The 22099-nt window shown below is 42.8% G+C and overlaps 1 protein-coding gene across 1 annotated transcript; it reads left to right on the forward strand.

Annotated features, from left to right (window-relative positions):
• Nucleotides 1-8333: 8333 nt before the first annotated feature.
• Nucleotides 8334-15181, forward strand: LOC130139936 (uncharacterized). Its single transcript, XM_056317937.1, has 3 exons — nucleotides 8334-8346; nucleotides 8510-8944; nucleotides 14818-15181. The coding sequence occupies exons 1-3, from the start codon at nucleotides 8334-8336 to the stop codon at nucleotides 14856-14858; spliced, it is 489 nt and encodes a 162-aa protein (XP_056173912.1). The 3' UTR covers nucleotides 14859-15181.
• Nucleotides 15182-22099: the final 6918 nt, after the last annotated feature.

The following is a 22099-nucleotide window of genomic DNA, read 5'->3' on the forward strand; positions in this document are numbered from 1 at the left end:
TTGGGAACGATACAACATTACCCTTCGTGATTCCCTTCATTTGAGATTAGATTGACAACTCCTTGAGTTTTATCAGATGTTGATAATTCCCTTCTGACACAAGCAGGAGTTTATGTTAAAAATGAGAGAATTGAGGGTAAACTGAGAACGATACAAATTACCCTTCTTCCATTTTGCCTTCAAAGCTAGCAAAGTCTTTTCTCCTCTTTACTTTGTTCAGCCTTCTCTGTCTCAGTCTGATCCTCCATGCTCTTAGTCTCGAAGCTCGAATGAAATCCTCTATAATTAAGGGTGCTTCCAGGTAGAGGATTCTATTGTCAGCACGTGCTGTGCAGTTCCAGCGTGCCAAGGAGTTTCTCGTGAATGCTCTGATTCTTGACTGCACATGCATGTGCAATTGCTTGCATGGGGATCTTCGCAGCAAAGCTAATCTCTGCTTTAAAGGTCTTTGATGGACGTAGGCGTGACCGCCATCGAGACTTCGATGGTTGTCAGGATCAGCTTTGACGCCATTTTGTCATGTAAAGTCGTTTCCAGCTGCTTGCACCATGAGTGTTCTTTACTCAATTTTGTCCTATATAAAAGGAAAAGATAAGTCATTTTTATGCTAAAGTGGATGAACTTTAGGAACGAAATACATCCTTTTTTATGGACTGGGGGATTGCATGCCCCCTAGTCTAATCTTCCAGTTAAGCACTTCTTCGTCATGTTTCATTCGAGAGGTCCCAACATTGGTGCTCTATCCGGCTCGCTAGCACGTCAGAGTCTAGCATGTTCCCCAGTTCATTATCTGCAAAAGAAAAGGGATGGAATGTCATTTCCAAAATTTGTTTAGGAATAAGACATACCTTTTTCTTTTAAAAGGGGTAATCTTTTCTTGATCTGCCCCCGACTTTTGTACGAAATGATGTTTCGCTCATCATGGGGTCAAGGAATGGTCAGCATTCTCTTTGACTCTCTGGGGCTGATATCACCCACTGGTAATAATGAGATTTGCCCCATGCTTCATTTGAAGGTTGGATGCTCTTCGCTCGGACTGCCCCTTATCAGATGAGTTGGTCCGTTATCATCCCAGGGTCTGATGTGCTCTTCAGTTTGTGTCATTTCCAAATGTCCCTTTCGTAATAATAAATCAAAAGGGAGTATGCTCTGAGACACGAAGTGAGCGAGTTAGAAAGACAAACAGGGCTATGAGCATGCATGCTTTTTCACCACCGTTCTTTTTCGGTCCTTTTGAAAAATGATAAAACGTTTGTTTTATTTTTCAAAAGCTTAGAAACAAGGAAACATGAGAAAGTCCGGGCCTCAGAACACTTTCCTTTTCGTGGCTGGATATCATCAACGGGCCGGTTTGGTATACTACCTCATGCCCTCAAAACATTATTTATTTACAATACATGGATTTACAACCTCAAAAGAGGGAGAGTTCAAAAGGACATTTCCTCCAGCAGAAATGACGACAAAAAGCAAAATACAAGGATAGCCCCTTTTTCAGGGATTCATGCAGAAGAGAGGAGAGAAATTCTACTCAAGCGGGCTTGCGCCCATTCCCTTCACCGGTCTCGAATGAGAAAGTCTTGGTATCCAGCAGGTTTTGAATTCGGTGCTTAAGAGTATAGCACCCATCAGTTGAATGCCCCACCTCGCCCATGTGATAATCACATTTTTTAGACGGATTGTAGTTTGAAAAGCTCTTAGGATTAGGTCGCTTTGGTTTAGTGGAGAGCAGCCCTTTCTTCCGGAGTATTGCCAGCATCTGAGACAGAGGTCCTGGGAGGGGAGTGAATTGTCTCCGGTTGTTTCGCTTTTGTGATGGAGGGATACTGGGTTTGTATTGTTCATGTTGCATGAACTTTGGGCATAGGGTGCTCAATTCCTTAGGATCAGGGGACTCGTGGACATTGTCAGCCATGACATCTTTATCCTTTTGGTTGAGACCGGAGGGCTCCATTTGAATCATCACCCCTGGTCTTGGATGGCGAAGTGGAGTCATGGTGAGTTGGTCTAAGCGGACTGACAGATGTTCCACTTGTTTTGAGAGTTGTTGAAGAAAGGCGAAGACTTGCTTCATTTCGGTCTCCATGTCCGCCACACGAGTTGTCATATCTTTTTCAGCCATTTTTTTTTGCGGGTTGGTATAATTCGTAATTACCTGTTAAAAAAATGGCAACGAATGAGTATAAAATCTTATAAATGATCAGTCCATGACTTAGTCTAGTATTGCATTTGTCTATCATGTATTTTCTTTATTTGCAAAAAATAAGGGAAGCAAAAAAAGGTTTTTATTTATATTAACATTACAAACGGCGTCCCCGGGGTTCGAACCCCGGTTGCCTCGGACCGTTTCGCTCATCCCGGATACCACTGGGCCGAGGCCACGGTGGTGTCATTAAAGCGCAAAACAAATATTTATAACAAATTTTCTCCCTTTTGAAAATGCCAAGAAAACGTATGGGAGAATAGTGATTTGTAATGTACTTATAAAAATAAAGGTACGAATTGGAAGTAAGTATTCTAAAAAAGTTTTAGTAACTATTTCTTCCAAAACGATTACGGTATTAAATCCACAACTAACCTAGACTAATCATGGACCGACCGGGATATATAAAAATAAATAAATTGCAAAGTGCATGAATAGAAAACTTACTTTACCAGGAACCATGGCAATCACAGAGACATACGCATGAGGAGTGAGGTTCGATTTCTATTTAGACTGGTTCAGCAAAATGAAATTAAAAGGGTGCCTGACCGTCGCAGCCTCGCGTTGGTGTCAAGTCCTTTTAACCTCGGCCAAATCGAAAGGAATATCTTATAGTCACGCGAATAGCGGCTAAAGATATTTCTTTAAGATTTTTAGAAATAAATTTCGGGGAAAAGAAAGGCAACCTCTACATCGCGGGCTCGCGTTCGAGGTCGTATCTTTCTTAACACCATCCTAAAATGCCCTATTGCGGCCCAGGTTCGGCAGCGTGGTTGTGTGTGCAACGGTGTAGTGCTAAATCATTAAAGCATGCACAACAATTTATAAACAATCAATTTGAACCTGCAAGAACAAATAACACCTTAATGTCAGTGTCATACCTAGAATCCTCGCTGCCAAACAAAAATTATTTTTGAACAGGAAAAAAAAAATTTGGCTTAAGTCCACTTTTTTTAAAAAAAAACAAGTCCCCAGCGGAGTCGCCAGTCTGTCGCGACCGAACTCCCGAGCCCTTTTTTGAAAACATGCGAAAGGGGGGGCTCGCCTGGTACGTGCTAAGTCTAGGTTTGGGACTTAACTCGGGCTCTCCCAAGCCCATACCATATCGCGACTTAGGGTTTAAGTTTATTAACATGCGGATGATTTATATCAAGGAGTCGCCACTAATCGATTTGGGGTGGGCCGATTAGAAACCCAAATAGGGTGATGGGAGAATCACCCTATTCCTGCGAACCAGAAATTCACTGAATTCGGGGACTTGGTTACACTAGTTAGATAACTAATGCCCTTTCGGTACCTTTTTATCCTGTTCATTTCATGAAAACATTTGTCAGGCAATTTGGATTGATTTTAGGACCTTTCTCCTAACATGTGAGGTGATCAAGCGAGTGCATAATCAGAAACGATTAGCAGTCAGGAACACAACAATTCATGCATCCTAAGGTTCTAACCTTAACTAAGTCAGATGACATTCAAAAACACAACAGCTCATGCAATTGTATTAAAAACATGCATAACAATATAACGGTAATAAAAACTAACATGCAAAATACTACCGCGCAATCCTAGGCTTATCTAATTTAAACATGATAAATTATGCAATTATAACAGCATGCATAATAATACAACAATAAATTAAAATATTTCACATAATTTAAAAAAGGATCTTTTCTTTTAAAAAAAATTTTTATTTTTTGATTTTTTTTTTCGAGAAAAAAAATGAAAAAAATAATACATAAGAAGAAATGAAAAAAAAAATTAATTTTTTTTAAAAAAATTTTTAAAATAAAATAAAAAAAATAATATAATATTAAAACCCGGGTCGGGTCGGGCGGATCTGACCCGGGTCAATGGACCCGACCCTGGGCGTTGACTCGGGTCGGGTCAGTTGATCCGGATCTGGTCGGAACCGACCCGGGTCAACGGACCCGACCCGGGGAATTGACCGGGTCGGGTCAGTTGATCCGGATCGGGTCGGAACCGACCCGGGTCGGATCAGCTGATCCGGGTCGATCGACCCGCGTACACAGCCACACGGGGACGCCGGCGGAGCCAAAATTGGCCTTCCGCCGGCCGACCCAGACCGGCGCCGACCTGAATCCGGCCCTTGGGAGCTGCCACCAAGCTTCGCCGCCCGCCTCGGTCATCGTCCGATCGCCTGCTCGCCGGCCGGCGATCGAATCAAACCCGGCCTCTTTGAGGTATTTTGTCGAACACCTGGCGTGCAGAGACAAAAATGGAAGATTTCGACCTGTTCCGGAGACCTGGTCGGCTCCGGCAGCCTAGCTTACCTTTGGTGACGATATAAGCATGGTGGGGGACGACGGTATGGACCGGGACTCGCACGAAACGGCCGGCGCAGGTCCCGGCCAAACCGAGCACAAAAACAGGGCAAAACAGAGGGGCTTCTCGGCCAGGGGGGAGCTCACCGGTTGGCGGCGCGTCAGGGCCGCTTTCCGGCTACTCCGTGGGCGACGGCGACGCTGCTGGTTGTCTTTCTTGCTCCGGCGTGGCCTCGGTTTGCTCTCTCTCCCTCTCTATTCTCTCTCTCCTCTCTCGGTTCTGTCTTTCTCTGTTTTTCTTTTTCAAAATCGCTGACCGGGGGTGTTTCCGGGGGTTGCTGGTCGGCTTGCTGGAGACGGCGAGACCGGCTGGGACCTGCGAGACGCTCCCAGGCTCTTCTCTCTTCTCTGTTTCACTCTAATTCTCTCTGGGTCTCTCTCGGACTCTCTGTTTTCTCTCAAAATTGGCCAACCCTCTCTCTCTCTCTCTCTCTCTCTTTCTGTCTTTCATAGCCGACGACGACGAGTCTGGGCCCGGCCGCGTCGGCGTGACGATGGCCTGCACCGGCCTACGCCACCCACGACTTTCGTGGCTATGGCGGCCGGTGCGGGCGAGGGGCCGCTCAATGTGCGGAGACAGAGAGGAGAAGGAAGAGAGAGAGAGAAAAAGAGAGACCGGGAAACGGGGGGAGAAGGAACTGGCCTTAATGGCCAGTCCCTGTGGCGTGCTGCCCCGGTCCTGCTCTGGCCGGATGGGGACGGGGCGGCCGCCCTCAGCCGCTCATCACCTCTGCGTCAGCGGCAGAGGAAAACAGGGGGAAGGAGAGCGACGGCTTAGCGAGGGGGAAGAAGAAAGGAAGGGGCTGGGCCGGGCCAGGCCCAGTCCGCGCAGGTAGAAAAGGAAAAGAAAAGTGGGCCGAGCCCACGCTGGGGAAAAGGAAGAGAAAAGAAAAGGGCCGGGTCGGCCCAGCCCCGACCCGGCCCGACTCGAATTTTTTTTTTTTTAAGGATTAATTAAGAAAATATGCTCAAATAGGCTCTATTAATGCAAATATGCCTAATTCCTATATGCAATGCATTGAAATAGAAATATTTTTTGTTTTAGAAATTAAAGAAAATTAATTCCTAAATTTTGTGTAATTAATTTTTGGACAAATTAAAAATAGGTGTCAACAATATACGAGAAATCTTTCTGGTATGCTACGAATGGAACATGTGAGGTGGCCTCAAAATGTGATGGCAGAACAAAACATATATGATATATGCTGATATCCTGAGTTAAGCCAGCCGAAAGTCAAAATGTTCAATGGTTTGATTAATATGTTACAGATATTTCGTTCTTCATGCCATCGTGTTGCAGAACCAATTAGAGGAGTCTTTTCTTTTACAGAAGTTTTCAGGGATTGTGATTTTAGTTACTCTGCAATTTGAAGGTCTTGGTCTATATTGCCATTATGCTCTTCTTGGACAGGTACTTGACACTATTTGTGAAGAGCTTCCTCCAGATGGAGTTCTTTTACTATATCTGTCAGCTTCAGGGGGGACACTTTTGGATATTTTTTGGCTCATGCTTACGAATTTTCTGCACGTGAAGTACAATCATCAATTCTGAGACAACTATTAAATTGCCTCAGGAAGAGGAAGATCTCCCATTTCACTGTCAGCAGGGGTTGGAGCTTTTTCTGATGCTACAGAAAACATAGCGAGAAACCTCCAGACTGTTGCCATATCTTCTGTTGAAACTTCTAGTATTACATTTGGCTCCCTAAGTGACGATGTACTCCCAACTGGACAAAGCAAAGGTGACTGCATGCATCACTGAAGTCCTTGTTTGCAGTTTGGTAATCGTAATAATGGTGGTAATCCCTGGCAATGGTTGTTGAGATATACTATTCATAAATGTGATGTGTTTGTCTGTGTATGCATGTGAATATTATATTATCTATCGAGACATGCATTCTGATTTCTTTCAACTCTACGAGTTCTTTCCTTAATTGTGACAGTACTAATTCGTAGGGCTAGATGTAAAGCAAACTGTAATTTTCTTTAGATAGAAGCTCTCGTTGCAGCTTCTGACTTCATCGAAGCATGTTGCGAAAAGAAGAAGAAGCAGCGCCAATCTTTGTATAGATCTTACAAGCTTTAACTTACTTCTAGTGGACTCTTTTGTCAATGGGAACACTCAGTTTAGATTGAAGGAGAAGGACATAGAGCTTTATTAACTGAATTGCTAGGGGTAAAAAAGTCGGCTTTTGGCTTTCACTTAAAGTAAATTTACTTTCTGGGGAGTGCAAAATAATTATCTTTTTTTTGTAGGAAAGCCTAATTGGGTACATAGAAATCAACTTTAGTCTACTGGGCTGTATTTAGATGATTAGTGCTTTTCCTTTACATAGCTTATAGCCTAATTAATGAATTTATTTTGCCAATTAAATAATCATGCTGATATTGTCTCGTACATATCTGAATATTGGTGTCTGTTACTAATATTTTTGTTGGTTAAGATTGTAATAATACAATAGAGTATCTGTAAATTGTAAAAGCTTTGCCTCGTATGCCTTCCTGCACATGAACTGCTGGTGCAGCATATGGTTTGCATCAAATTACATGCTCAGTTCTCATTTTGAGGGTTGATGATAGAGTTAGATGATGGAGAGCCAATGTTAAGTAATGTTGTAAAATGGTGATTGGTCTGCATTATTGGTTTCAGAACTTGTGATACTTCCTTTTCTTAATTATTGATCAATACAAAAATTTGGAAGGACAGTTTTCTGGAGATGTTTCGTCTATTGTCTATATTTCCAACTTATTTTATGGTACTGATACTGGTGAAGTGCTTTTGTAAGTCTTGCAATATTTTATTCCTCTCTTATAAGAAAAGAGTTAAATACTGTAGATGGTATTCTCCATTGAGAAGTTTCTCCTCCTAATGTTGGACAGTAAACTGTCTGGTTCAAATTGAATATATCCCTGTGGCTTACTTCCATACACAAGGAGGCCACTGGTTTTAATAATTGACAGCGACAGCAGCATGGCCTTTGAGTCAAGTAAGGGACTCACTAGATCTGCTAACTGCAAGCTTGTAAATTTCCATTTTTTATTGAAAGTAGGTGAGTTAGTGAGCAACCTAAACAATATAACAACTGCATGTTGATTCCCATGATCCTTCTTCCATTCTTATCTTCTGGATCCATCAACCGGTTCAATCAATAAAAGCCAATGATTTTGCTAGACCACGGATGCTGTGTGAGTTATTTTACCAGTGATAAAGAATTTTCTTTCTGCTAAGTCCAACGTATTTCTCCTGTTGTGCATGTAATTTTTGTATCATGCTTGAAGTGTCTTGGTGGCATTTATGCAATTATCTTGCGAATGAGGAAATGAAGTGAATGACACAGTAAACAACAAACTAAACCTCAGCCCACTAAGTGCGGTTGGCAAATAATGAAGTGCGTGCTACTTGGAAGAAAATAAGTTTTTTTCTCAAGAAACTGTCATTTAATTACTGTGATTCACTAATGGAGGTAGTCTCCTACCATTGAAATTTAGCTCCTAAGTTGTAGCAATCGATGTTTATTATATAATTGAATATAGTAACAGTTTTTCTTATCATAAGGTGATTTCGGCTCATTGAGATTCATTTGGATGGATTGTGTTAGACTACAGAAGAGCGAGTAGATAAACTACAAGAATGTATAGGAGAAAGTGCACTTATAGATCCATTCACACCACTCTGAAGTAAGAAACATTTTTCAATAGAAGCATTCCCAAAATATCTTTCTCATAAATGGAAGTATAGGCAACGGTCCAACATCCATGACAGCCTAGATCGAGGTGTCGACGTTGCGACCATGGCAATCTTTGGTGCGTACACTACTTCACTTTGTCCACCAATCTTCATTTTGCTCGCTGTAATGTCAAATTTCTCAAAACAAGGAGGAACAACTGGCATTTCATCCGAGCTTTCTGCAATAACTTGCCCCTGGACAGAAGTGCCCAAAGAGCCAGTAGCTACCTTACTTTCAAGGGCACAGACTACAGGTTTTGAAACAATTGGCAACTTTTTCTCTTCTACTGCTCCGCTATCTTCTCCCTTATGCTGGTAACTGCGAGTTTGAAAATCAACACCAGGGGTATCCACTTCTGCAATTGATCTACCTGAAAAGGTTGTGTTCATTACACTCTGCTCTTTGTTCACCTCAACAGAAGCATCACCTGGACTTTGCAAGATCACGCAGGGTGCTGAAGATCTTCCCGGAGAATGTGATCCGCCATGCCGTGACCTACACTGAGAAGAGATTACGGTTGCAGAGTCAGATGCAGAGAAGAGATTGCGGTTGCAGAGGGGTGATCTCAATCGCGCACTGCGGATTTAGATCGGACGATAGTTTGGAAGCCATTGCCAAAGCCCGCGACGAGCGAGTCCCCAATCTCGCGCTCTATAATTACCTATCGTTTTCAGGTGATTTGCTGTTCTTTCTTTGTGTCTTCCTTTTGTCTTTGAAGTAGGCGGTTTCTCTGTTTATTTGGGTTCTTATGACATTTTTTAGCTTAAATGTTACTGGGAATTTGGGATGGTGGGCTTCAAAGGAGTAAAGATCGTCGGATTGAAATGTTGTTCAGATTCTGATTGATGTTCTATTGTGCCTTGTGATGAAATTGTTTGTGTGTAAAACAAAAGTTGAACAAGTTGATTTTATTGTCTGTGAACCAATAGCACTTGTCCCCCGATTAATTTTGATGTGAACCGGTAGCATGTTCAAGTAGAAGAAATGTCTGAATGTATGTTCCAACTTTTTGACGCAGCATTCAGCAAATAATTCAAGCAAAACCTTGCTTTGAAAAAAAAATCTCAAAATTCAATATTGATGATAATGTTCTGTTCTTCAAAAAGAACCCTAAAACAAGCTCATATATCCCTAAACCAAACCCTACTAGAATTAGAAAACATAAAACATCAAAATTACAAAACTGCCCTTAAAATTAAAACCCATAAAAAATTATTAAAAAATGGAAAAACCCATGTAAACGATTCCGAATCGCTAAAATCCATCGTTAGTCACAGCCAAAGGCGGTGAGTTTTGTTCAGAACGCCGCTTCGCTTAAAACGACCGATTTTGAGCCCAATCCGATGTCGTCAACCAGGTCCACCGGTTCTAGTTGCATCACCGTTTCGCCTTCCGTTTGGACTTCTGCCTATCCAACCGGTCCAGAAACGTTTCACTAATAGATTCTGCATCATTCTCCTCCACTTGAAAAGAACTCGTCCTCGAGTTAAAATCAGGATCTGGATATAACGACTCTACGGACTTATGAAACGGTGATAAATCAGCAATATTGAAAGTGTTAGATATGCCCATACTATATGAAAGGTCTATAACATAAGCATTATCGTTGATCTTCTTGCTGACAGTGTAAGGCCCATACTTCTTTTGCTGTAATTTGCTATAAGATCTAACTAGTAATCGCTCTTTACGAAGAAAAACCATGACCCAATCACCTACTGCAAACACCTGCTTCCGCCTGTGCTTATCTATTGCAGCTTTATACTTCTGATTAGCTTCCTCTAGCTTCTATTTGACTTCATGATGCACCTCCACAATCTGTTTAGCCATATGATCCGATGTTACACTTTTATCCGCTTCCTTAGGTAACTGTACCAAATCCAGAGTATGCTGAAGCGCATTTGTATAAACAACAGAAAAAGGCCACCTGCCAATAGAACTATGAACTGCATTATTATAAGCAAACTCTGCTTGTGATAAAGCAACATCCCATTGCTTCGGCTTATCTCCACAAATGCTTCGAATCAAGTTTCCTAGAGTTCTATTAACCACCTCTGTTTGCCCATCAGTCTACGAGTGAGCAATGCTACTGAAATTCAAAGATGAATCAAACAGTTTCCACAAAGTTCACCAAAAATGCCCTAGAAATTTACTATCCCTATCTGAGGTAATAGACTACACCATGCAAATGAACCACTTCCTTAAAGAATAATCTGGCCACACTTACTGCATCAGAAGTTTTCCTACAAGGAATGAAGTGCGTCATCTTGGAAAATCTGTCAACCACAACGAAAACAGAATCCACGCCTCTTTGTGTCCGTGGTAAACCAAGCATAAAATCCATAGACAAATCTCCCCATGTATTGTCAAGAACAGGTAATGGCATATATAAACTTGTATTATTAGATTTCCCCTTAGCAGTCTGACAAACATAACATTTTTGTATGTACCTGCTGACATCTCTATGCAACTGGGGCCAGTAAAATCGCTCCTAGACTGAAGCAATAGTTTTATCACGACCCAGGTGTGTAGCTAATCCTCCATTATGTAAATCACGAATTACCTTCTCTCGTGATGATGTTCGAGGAAGGCAAAGCCGGTTTCTACGCATCAAATAGCCATTCTACACATAAAATTCTTGCACAGATTGACCAGCAGCACATGACTCCCAAATTTGCCCAAAGTCATCATCATCTGCATAACAATCTTTCAACTGCTCAAACCCCAAGATGTCTTGGCTTAATGTAATCAACAAGCCAGCTCTCCTACTCAATGCATCTGCTACGACATTATGCACACTTGACTTGTGCTGTAATCTGAAAGGAAATTTTTGCAAAAATTGACACCATCGCGCATGCATCTCTTTGCTAATCATCTTCTGACTATTTAGATAGTTCAAAGCTTCATGATCAAAATAAAGGACGAATTCTTTCCCAATCAGATAATGCTCCTAAGTCTTCAAAGCCCTTACGACAGAATAAAATTCTTTGTCATAAGTGCTCCACTTCTGTCTCGCCTCGCTAAGCTTCTCACTGAAATAGCAAATTAGTCTGTGCTCTTGAGATAAAACAGCTCTTATACCCACTCCACTAGCATCACAATCCATTTCAAACAGTTTATCAAAATCAAGTAAAGCAAGAACAGGTGCAGTACATAACTTCTCCTTTAAAATAGCGAAACTATTCTCAGCTTCCTCTCCCCATAGAAATTTGTCTTTCTTCGTACATTCAGTAATTGGGGCTGCGATAGTACTAAAATTCTTAATAAATGGCCGATAAAAAGTAGCCAACCCATGAAAACTCCTAACGTCAGAAACTGTTTTAGGTGTCGGCCACTCTCTGATTGCTCTTACCTTCGCCTCATCTACCTCTATTCGTTCAGCAGTAATAATAAACCCCAGGAATAACAGCTTATTAGTTAAAAAACTGCACTTCTTAAGATTAATATACAACTTATTAATCTGCAAAGATGTCAATACCTCCCTTAAGTGCATCAGATGATCCTCCTCAGTCTTACTATAAACCAAGATATCATCAAAATAAACTACAACAAATTTGCCAATAAAAGATTTCAGAACCTGATTCATAAGCCTTGTGAAAGTGCTTGGAGCATTGGAAAGTCCGAAAGGCATCACCAACCATTCATACAACCCCTCCTTTGTTTTGAAAGCTATCTTCCACTCATCTCCGGGTCGAATCTGAATCTGATGGTATCCATTCTTCAAATCCAGTTTCGAAAACCACTTAGCACCGTGCAACCTATCTAGCATGTCATCCAATCTCGGAATTGGAAACTTGTAACCCACAGTTATCTTATTAATGGCCCTGCTATCTACATACATCCGCCAACTCCCATCTTTCTTAGGAGTCAACAAGGCCGAAACAGCACATGGGCTCATGCTATTTTGAATGTGCCCCTTTTCGCAACAACTCCTCCACCTTCTCTTTTAGAATCTCGCTCTCGTTAGGACTCATCCTGTAGTGCGGTAAATTAGGCAGACTAGCACCAGGAATTAAGTCTATATGGTGCTGAATATTGCGCATAGGCGGCAACCCATCTGGAATCTCTTCAGGCATCAGTTCACTAAATTCCTTCAATAAAGGCCTGATTGCTTCCGGCTGCTCCTCCACTTGTAATGCAGCCTCAGTCTCAATTGTTTGTTTCACGACCAGCACGTGAATCTATCGAGTCTCCTTAACCTCAGCTTCAAATTTCCTTGTAAGTGTAAGGAAATTATTTTCAGCAGCTTATTTTCCTATGTTCTTTAGTGGCAGTAACGTATACTTCACTCCATCCTTCACAAGGTTATACTGATTGCTTCTTCCCGAATGTTGAGCATCTACATCAAATTGCCACGGCCTCCCAAATAACACATGACATACATCCATGTCTACTACATCACAATACAACTCATCATGATACTTACCGATGGAGAATGGAATTTTGCATCGTTCAGTTACCTAAATGCTTTCCGCTCCAGATTTAATTCATCCTAACGTATAAGGATTATGATGCTTCTCCACGGGTATTCCCAACTTCTTCACTGCCTCATTCCCAATGATATTCTCCATGCTTCCACTATCAATAGCCACAGCAAAGATCTTTCCCAGAATGGTGCACCTGGTTCGGAATAACTGATGGCGTTGTGAATCATCTTCCTGTTTTGGGGCCAACATCATCCTGCGCACCACACAGTTTACTTGCTCCTCTTCTTCATCTTCAAAATCATCGTCCTCACTAACCGGCGCACAGCAATATCCATCCTCCTCCTCTTCTCTCGTTGCTACGTTTACGGTCTTTCTCTGAGGGTATTCATTAGATCGGTGCCCAGGCTAATTACACATGTAACACTTTATCGCGGCTGGTTTAGCATAAGGGTTAGGGTTCACAGTTTTCTTTGCTTACATTCCCTTATCCCTCGGCTCATTCATAGGGCGCTTTTCTACTGTCTTATCTTTCTGATTTCGCCCTGCGTTAAAGCGATTATTGAAACTGCTCTTCTCTACCGAACTGCTCGAACTGCTACCTCGATAATTTTCATAGCCTCTTCTTCCCCTGTCTTGCTGCATCAATTCTGCCTTCATCGCCATATTCTTGGCTTCAGTTAAATTTCGTAGAAACTGCACTTCAATTTTATCTCGAATAAAGGGTTTCAAACCATCAAGATATCTGGCCACCTCCGTCTCTGATAAATTATTCCACTCCGCCAATCTCATAAATTCGGCCATATACTCATGCACAGTCTGATTGCCATGCTGGCAATGTTGGTACTGCTGGAACATAATCTATTCAAAATCGGGTGGAAGGAATTCCTACTTCAACAGCCTCCTCATTCTAGTCCAAGTTCGAACTCTATCTTTCCCTTCTCGCTCCCTCTTATTCTGCAATCTCTCCCACCATGCAAACGCACTCCCCTTTAATCTAAAGGCTACTAATCGCACCCTTTTCTCACCAGGAGTCTCCATATAATCGAAAAATCTATCTATATCAGCAATCCAATCCAGAAATTCTTCTATGCCCAGACTTCCATTAAAATAAGGAATATCGACTTTCAATTTAAAGTCATTACTTTCACGATCGTCGTAACGTCGTCTTCTATCTCTCTGATCATATCCTCTTTGAAATCCTCTATGATGACGTCTGCCGCCATAATCAGCACGTTCCGCATCAAAATAATCGTTTTCTTCTTCTTCCGAACTCTCTGAAAACAGAGGGTTATGCAACCTGCGGACAGGAACAGGCCTATCAACAGGATCACCGCGAGCAAGATCTGCACTCGACCTTCTGTCGTTCCGCTGATTTCGGTTCACATCAACGTCGAAACCTTCGAACCGATCTATTGACTCATCAAATCGTTCTTCGAAACGACGAAGACTTTGATCGAGTCGTTGATCCAAGCGTTCCATTAAACGCTGCTCCAAATGTTGCAGCGCGTCGTCCCCAAGGGTTGGGGCTCCAGTCTCTTGAGCATCGTCACGAAGACCACCGCCAGTCACCATAGGCTCTGATACCACCTGACGCAGCGTTCAATGAATAATTCAAGCAAAACCTTGCTTAGAGAAAGAAATCTCGAAATTCAATATTGATGATAATGTTCTGTTCTTCAAAAAGAACCCTAAAACAAGCTTATATATCTCTAAACCAAACCCTACTAGGATTAGAAAACATAAAACATTAAAATTACAAAACTGCCCTTAAAATTAAAACCCATAAAAAATTATTAAAAAATAGAAAAACCCATGTAAACGATCCTGAATCGCTAAAATCTATCGTTAGTCATAGCCAAAGGCAATGAGTTTTGTTCAGAATGCCGTTTCGCTTAAAACGACCGATTTTGAACCTAATCCGATGTTGTCAACCGGGTCCGCCGGTTCTAGTCGCATCACCGTTTTGCCTTCCGTTTGGACTTCTGCCTGTCCAATCGGTCCAGAAACGCTTCACAAATAGATTCTGCATCACTTTTGATATCACTGTATGTAATTCTTCGCCATTGGTTGACTATCATTAATAGGAATAAGCATATGTTTGTTGTGGATGCATCCGTTTGGAGATAGTTTTTATCTGTTGGGGCAGGATGGATACTTTATGTAGTTCTTTTTGACACGTCAAGTTCAAGCTACTAAGGGTCTCGCGAATGATTTCCGGAATGCACTTCTATTTTAGTTGTCTACTATGCATGTAAACGAGGTTGTATAACGTTGGAGCTGCTTTGGTGGAGTTGCCTTGGTGGAGTTGCTTTGGTTTGTTTAGATTTTAGTTGTTTTAACCTCAGCTTAGGTTTAGAATCAAGTGGATGTTTGAGTGTAACACTTGAGAGTGGCAGTTGAAGTGCCTTTTGCTTGTGTTTCACTTTGTGTCTCTTTTTCCTGTAGTTTGAGATTTTTCTCTTTTAAGTGCGACAATTTTTGCTCTAAGTCTATTGCTTGGCCCTCTAATGCTTTTGTTGTAGAAGCACAAATTGGAACCTTGGTATATAGCTTCACTGCATATGCAATTTGCATCTCGAACAATGATATTTTTTAAATGGAATCTCTTTTACTCTCTGTGTGAAGTTTATAACTGTACTCTCTATTGGCACTTATAAGGCAAGGTGTCCTGTTTTTACTTTTTCCATTCTTGTGTCTGGAAGATGAATACAACAATTCTGTTCCTTCATGTGGCCACCCTTGTGGTATATTTCTCCCCTTTCATACTATAACCTTAAGGAGGGTACATGATGAGATGCTAGATGCTAATCTGCCAGCTTAGTTCATTTCCATCTAGTTACTTTAGTGTTGCCTTCTGCTGTCCTCTTTAAATTGTTCTGCACTATGACTGGCACTGTACTGTCATCTATAAAGCAAATTGGTCTTTCTAGTACCAAGTTTGTGTCGGAAGATGACTAAATGAGCAATCCATGTCTAAGCCATTTTCACTTTGACGCAGTTCAAGTGTATCTTTTGTGTGCTACATTGGTCTCAATTTATTTTCCTAAAACCTGAATGTTCATTTACATGATGGGAACTTTGTTGACATTACTAATCATTGTGATTGCTTCATATACCCACCAGCCACCAGGGCTTGTTTTCTCGGGCCATAGTGGGTTTTTATAAATGGATTCATTTGCTTGCAAGCTGCTTATTTGCTGGACCATCCTGGGTCTTCATTTAAAATATGTGGGACTCCTAAGCAATTGTGGAAAAACATGTGTAACTTAACCTTAATTTAAAATAAAAATCGGGAACACGAAACCCGACTCGGCCTGACACGACCTGACCCGACCTAATCGTGCGGCTATATCCTGTTTGGGTCTCGGGTATCATAAAAACCCAAATCATTGGCACCCCTAGATGTCTGATGGGCAGGCTTCTATTGCACAACAACCTTTTGAATTGTCCTGCTTTGTAATAAGGTGCACCGCTGAAGACATCAGATTTTACCTTATTAGAAGACAAAATATGAGAATCACTGTTCTGAATATGAAAAGAACCATTTGTACTATTTACAGAAACCTTGATGAGGTTTGCATTGTAATTGGAGTATCTGAAAGTACTTAAAAGTTTAAAAATATTCAGATCCATCAAGATTTGAAGTACTTATAAATATTACATAAGATAACTGACTTTACTAAAATAATACTAAATATAATAACCTAATCACACTCTGGAGATGACATTCCAGGATGGGACTCCAGGTCCACAAGCTCCACATCCTCGAGTGCCTCTGCCGGTGCCTCAACCAATGCCTCGACAGGAACCTTCGCGGACGCCTCAACCAACACCTCAACCAGCGCCTCAGCAGGCACCTCCGCCGGTGCCTCAACCGGCGCCTCAGCAGGCACCTCTGCCGGCGCCTCAGCCAGCGCCTCGACAGGCGCCTCTACGGGAGACTGATGGCAACGCCTCCACCACCATAAAAATAATAAGCCGCCAAGGACTGCGATGACGACTACCGTGATGGCAACTACCACCATAGCGTGGCGCTCCCCACGATCGTGGTAAGGCGGGACGTCCACTTCAGTCTGAATGCCTCCCATGAATGGTAGCGCCTGCAATTCAAACCACAAAGGGTTCACGAGATATAAGGTCGGGAACTCGATTACACTAGTTATTTAACTATATAATACCTAAGTGAGCCTAAACTAAGCTAAGAATCCACAATCTATACTAAAATGAACTCGCAAATCAACAAGCAATCAAGTAAAAAGAACGAATTACACAATCAATGAATTGAACTTTTCTAACCTTATGATTTCTAATGAAGTGAAACTTAAGCTAAATCTAATACTAAAACCCAACGATCTTATGAAACCTATTTTCTAACAATTTTTGAAATTTTATTTTTATAGAATTATATTTTTTATTTTATTTGGAAATAGGCCCTTGGGCCCGATCCGAATTTGGGCTATACTCGCGAGTCCAGAATTTGGACTTAGGATACCATCGGGCTTTCGTATCAAACCCATTCCAATAAGAAATTATAAATGAGCACTTTTGGGCTGACTCACCAAGCCCGTCGCCAAATTAACAAGTCTGAGTCCATTTCTTATCAAAAAGACACGCAGCCCATTTTCACATTTTTATCATTTTCTTCGCCTTCCTCCCTAATCACGGGAAAAGTACCAAAAAAGTCTTAAATTAATGTTAAACCTTTCAATTGAACCAATTTAGTCCTAAACTTTTATACATTGGTACCAATTCAGTCCATCCGGCCAATTTAGGCCGGAAATCGCTGACGTGGACATTTAAAAATATTTTTTTAATAATTTTTTGAATTCTTTTATTACTTTAATTAATTTTTTTACTTTCCATTTTCTTTATTTCTTCTCTTTTCTTTCCTCTTTTTCTTTTTTCTTTCCTTTGTTTTTCTTCCCTTCCTCTTCCCTTCGCCAGCCTCCAGCCTCCAAGATGACCGATGGAGGCCGCCGGCGGCCGGCGAGGGAGAAGGCGAGGGCCGGGACGCCTTCGCCGGCCGCAAGGGAAGCCGACCCTTAGCGAGGGCTGGACGAGGCCGCCATTGCAAGGTTCGTTGTCAGATCCAGCGAGGGAAACCTCTCCCCGACCCTGTTGGCCTCTAGCGACGCGAGGCCCCTTGCTAGATCCGGCGAGGGGACCCTCGCCCAGCCCTCGCCAGAGGCCGGCGAAGACCGGCCTCGCTGTTGCCAAATCTGGTGTACACACCTTCAGTCCATGGATTCTCTATTGAGTGATGGAAGGAGAGGGAGATCTTCAGCCATGGCTTCTCTCTTCACCAAATCCAGTCCCTCGCCACTAGACCTGGAACTGAGGCACCGGCCGGAGGAGACGGCCAAAGTGGAGAGACGCGGCACCAGCTAACTCCGGCTCCGCCGATGGCCATGGCGGAAGGAGGCATGGGGCTCGTCGTGAAGATGGAGGAGGAAGAAAAGAGAAATCTAGATGAATTCAGGGAATTTTTAATTCATTTTTTATTCCACGTGTCAATTTGTAATTGGTTAATAATAAATAAGCGCACGTCCAAATAAACATTTTTTTTCAATAGAATATTGATGATAAGAAAAGTTTCCTCCAAGACAGTTTGCATGGCAAGTTTACTTTCGAAAGGCTCAGATTACCCTCTCCTTTCGTTTGATCACGGCATTCAATCGGGAAAAATACAACAAAACAAAAATAACCAAAGCACGACACAAACGAAAGAACATAGTTATGGAGGAGAAAAAGCATATCAGAGGGAGGCTCGAACCAGATGAACTCGCAAACGGGAAGGAGGGCTCTCTGTTTTGAGAGCAGTCGTTCTGCTTTGGTGTTGGCGCAAGCCTCCGCCTCTGTCGTCTTAGCTCTTGAGGCTGGAACGAGATTCAGAGGTCAATGTTTCGTGGCATATATGATGGTGAGGTAAGAGCGATTTATGGGTTTTCTTGGATCCGATTCTAGGACTTGTTCTGATGATGGCAGTTTTGGTTTCTTGTGTGATTTTGGCTCGTTGGTGTACTAATTAATTAAGGAAAGTTTATAATTCTCAGTGTTCAGATTGAGATTGTGTAATGCAGAATCATTGCCTGAAATGAATAAATCCAGACAAAAGATGTTCAACGTATGCTTGCTGCACATGCATGTGACACGGCCCAAGGGAGCGAAAGGCTCCAAGCCCATCCATGAACGAGACGCGGCCCCTTACGTGCATGGGACGTGGCCCATGCGTGCATGGGACGTGGCCCATCCGTGACTAGGCGCGAACATCATCCACGACCCTTTAGTTGCCTTTGACACACGACCCTACAGCTTCCCTTGAGCTCCCCCACGCCCCTAGGGCCTCTGCAACTTCTTGAGTAGCTATGTAATGATTGTATCGGTTCAAACACCACCGTTGGATCATGAGGGGATCAACGGATCAGATTAGACCCGCACTTGTATATATAGGGGACTCTCTCTCTTCATTTGTACATGCTCATTTGAGCAAGAAATACAACTACGCTGCTTTCTTTCCATTCTTATTGAATCGAGTGTGTGTGTGCAAGGCTGACTTGGGAGTGATCCTAAGGTCGCACGGGTGTGGGATCGTTGTGAAATCAACCGACCCGTGACAAGTGGTATCGAAGCCTTCGTTAGCGCAATGGCTGACCCACATTCCAGTGTTGCAAATGTCCAAGGTGAGGACCACGAGGATTATGGGAGGGCGACCGAGAGAGTCGACGTCCAAACCAGGAGGAGTCGTGTTGCCTCCAGCTCGAGGGATTAAATGGGTGACCTAGAATGTCGAATGACGATTGTCGCGCTAGGTATGAGGCTTGGGAGTGCCTCGGTCTTTAGATTAATAAACCATTTGGTTTGTCTTTCAAACGAATCAATCGTTGTTCACATCCATCGACAAGTACCTCTTAGATAGGGTCGGCTAGAACGACATTAGAGGGAACCGTCATGGACGTCCAAGGGATGTTCGATGACCTACAACAGACCGACGAAGGAGTGGAAGCCGGAAGGGAGGAGCTCTTGGTCGAGATGCAAGAGCTCAAAGCCGGCATGGGAGAGCTCCGCGATGAGGTGTTGAGGCCTGTGACTCATGAGTTGCAGCAACGGGATGAGACCTGGGAGGCCGCGATGGCGGCCATGCGCGTAGAGATGGCCAAGCTCAAGGGGAAGCTCGCGAAGGTGCAAGCAGCACGCGTGAAAATATGTGGGACTCCTAAGCAATTGTGGAAAAACATGTGTAACTTAACCTTAATTTAAAATAAAAATCTGGAACACGAAACCCGACTCGGCCTGATACGACCTGACCCGACCTAATCGTGTAACTATATCCTATTCGGGTCTTGGGTATCATAAAAACCCAAATCATTGACACCCCTAGATGTCTGATGGGCAGGCTTCTATTGCACAACAACCTTTTGAATTGTCCTGCTTTGTAATAAGGTGCACCGCTGAAGACATCAGATTTTACCTTATTAGAAGACAAAATATGAGAATCACTGTTCTGAATATGAAAAGAACCATTTATACTATTTACAGAAACCTTGATGAGGTTTGCATTGTAATTGGAGTATCTGAAAATACTTAAAAGTTTAAAAATATTCAAATCCTTCAAATCTTTGAAGTACTTGTAAACATTACATAACTGACTTTACTAAAATAATACTAAATATAATAACCTAATCAAACTCTGGAGATGACATTCCAGGATAGGACTCCAGGTCCGCAAGCTCCACCTCCTCGATTGCCTCCGCCGGTGCCTCAACCAACGCCTTGGCAGGCACCTCAGCCGGCACCTCAACCAGCACCTCAACCGGCGCCTCGGCAGGCACCTCTGCCGGCGCCTCTGCGGGAGACTGATGGCAACACCTCCACCACCATAAAAATAATAAGCCGCCAAGGACTGCGATGACGACTACCGTGATGGCAACTACCACCACAGCGTGGCGCTCCCCACGATCGTGGTAAGGCGGGACGTCCACTTCAGTCTGAATGCCTCCCATGAATGGTAGCGCCTGCAATTCAAACCACAAAGGGTTCACGAGATATAAGGTCGGGAACTCGATTACACTAGTTATTTAACTATATAATACCTAAGTGAGCCTAAACTAAGCTAAGAATCCACAATCTATACTAAAATGAACTCGCAAATCAACAAGCAATCAAGTAAAAAGTACGAATTACACAATCAATGAATTGAACTTTTCTAACCTTATGATTTCTAATGAAGTGAAACTTAAGCTAAATCTAATACTAAAACCCAACGATCTTATGAAACCTATTTTCTAACAATTTTCGAATTTTATTTTTACGGAATTATATTTTTTATTTTATTTGGAAATAGGCCCTTGGGCCCGATCCGAATTTGGGCTATACTCGCGAGTCCAGAATTTGGACTTAGGATACCATCGGGCTTTCGTATCAAACCCATTCCAATAAGAAATTATAAAAGAGCACTTTTGGGCTGACTCACCAAGCCCGTCACCAAATTAACAAGTCTGAGTCCATTTCTTATCAAAAAGACACGCAACCTATTTTCACATTTTTATCATTTTCTTCGCCTTCCTCCCTAATCACGGGAAAAGTACCAATTCTCAGTGTTCAGATTGAGATTGTGTAATGCAGAATCATTGCCTGAAATGAATAAATCCAGACAAAAGATGTTCAACGTATGCTTTCTGCACATGCATGTGACACGGCCCAAGGGAGCGAAAGGCTCCAAGCCCATCCATGAATGAGACGCGGCCCATTCGTGCATAGGACGTGGCCCATCCGTGACTAGGCGCGAACATCATCCGCGACCCTTTAGTTGCCTTTGACACACGACCCTACAGCTTCCCTTGAGCTCCCCCACGCCCCTAGGGCCTCTGCAACTTCTTAAGTAGCTATATAATGATTGTATCGGTTCAAACACCACCGTTGGATCATGAAGGGATCAACAGATCAAATTAGACCCGCACTTGTATATATAGGGGACCCTATCCCTTCATTTGTACATGCTCATTTGAGCAAGAAATACAACTACGCTGCTTTCTTTCCATTCTTGTTGAATCGAGTGTGTGTGTGCAAGGCTGACTTGGGAGTGATCCTAAGGTCGCACGGGTGTGGGATCGTTGTGAAATCGACCGACCCGTGACAAGTGGTATCGAAGCCTTCGTTAGCGCAATAGCTGGCCCATGTTCCAGTGCCGCAAATGTCCAAGGTGAGGACCGCGAACACGAAACCCGACTCGGCCTGACACGACCTAATCGTGCAGCTATATCCTGTTCGGCCCTGCAATCGTGTATGCGGGACGTGCGCTCGCGCCCAAGTTTCAGCTTATCGGGCATCGGATTTGCACCCCCCTGCGCCTACGCGTGAGGTATAGTATTTGTGCTATGATAGTTACCACTTCAAATAAATGTAACT

Source organism: Syzygium oleosum, unplaced genomic scaffold (assembly GCF_021117445.2).
Source record: "Syzygium oleosum isolate NSW1041296 unplaced genomic scaffold, Sole_v2.1 Sole_v2.14, whole genome shotgun sequence".
Classification (NCBI taxonomy): Eukaryota; Viridiplantae; Streptophyta; class Magnoliopsida; order Myrtales; family Myrtaceae; genus Syzygium; species Syzygium oleosum.

Bases quoted from the DNA above. Each gene is read 5' to 3' on its own strand.
- LOC130139936 (XM_056317937.1), top strand. The intron at 8,945-14,817 runs GTGATTTGCTGT...ATCCGTTTGGAG, and splicing joins TAATTACCTATCGTTTTCAG to ATAGTTTTTATCTGTTGGGG.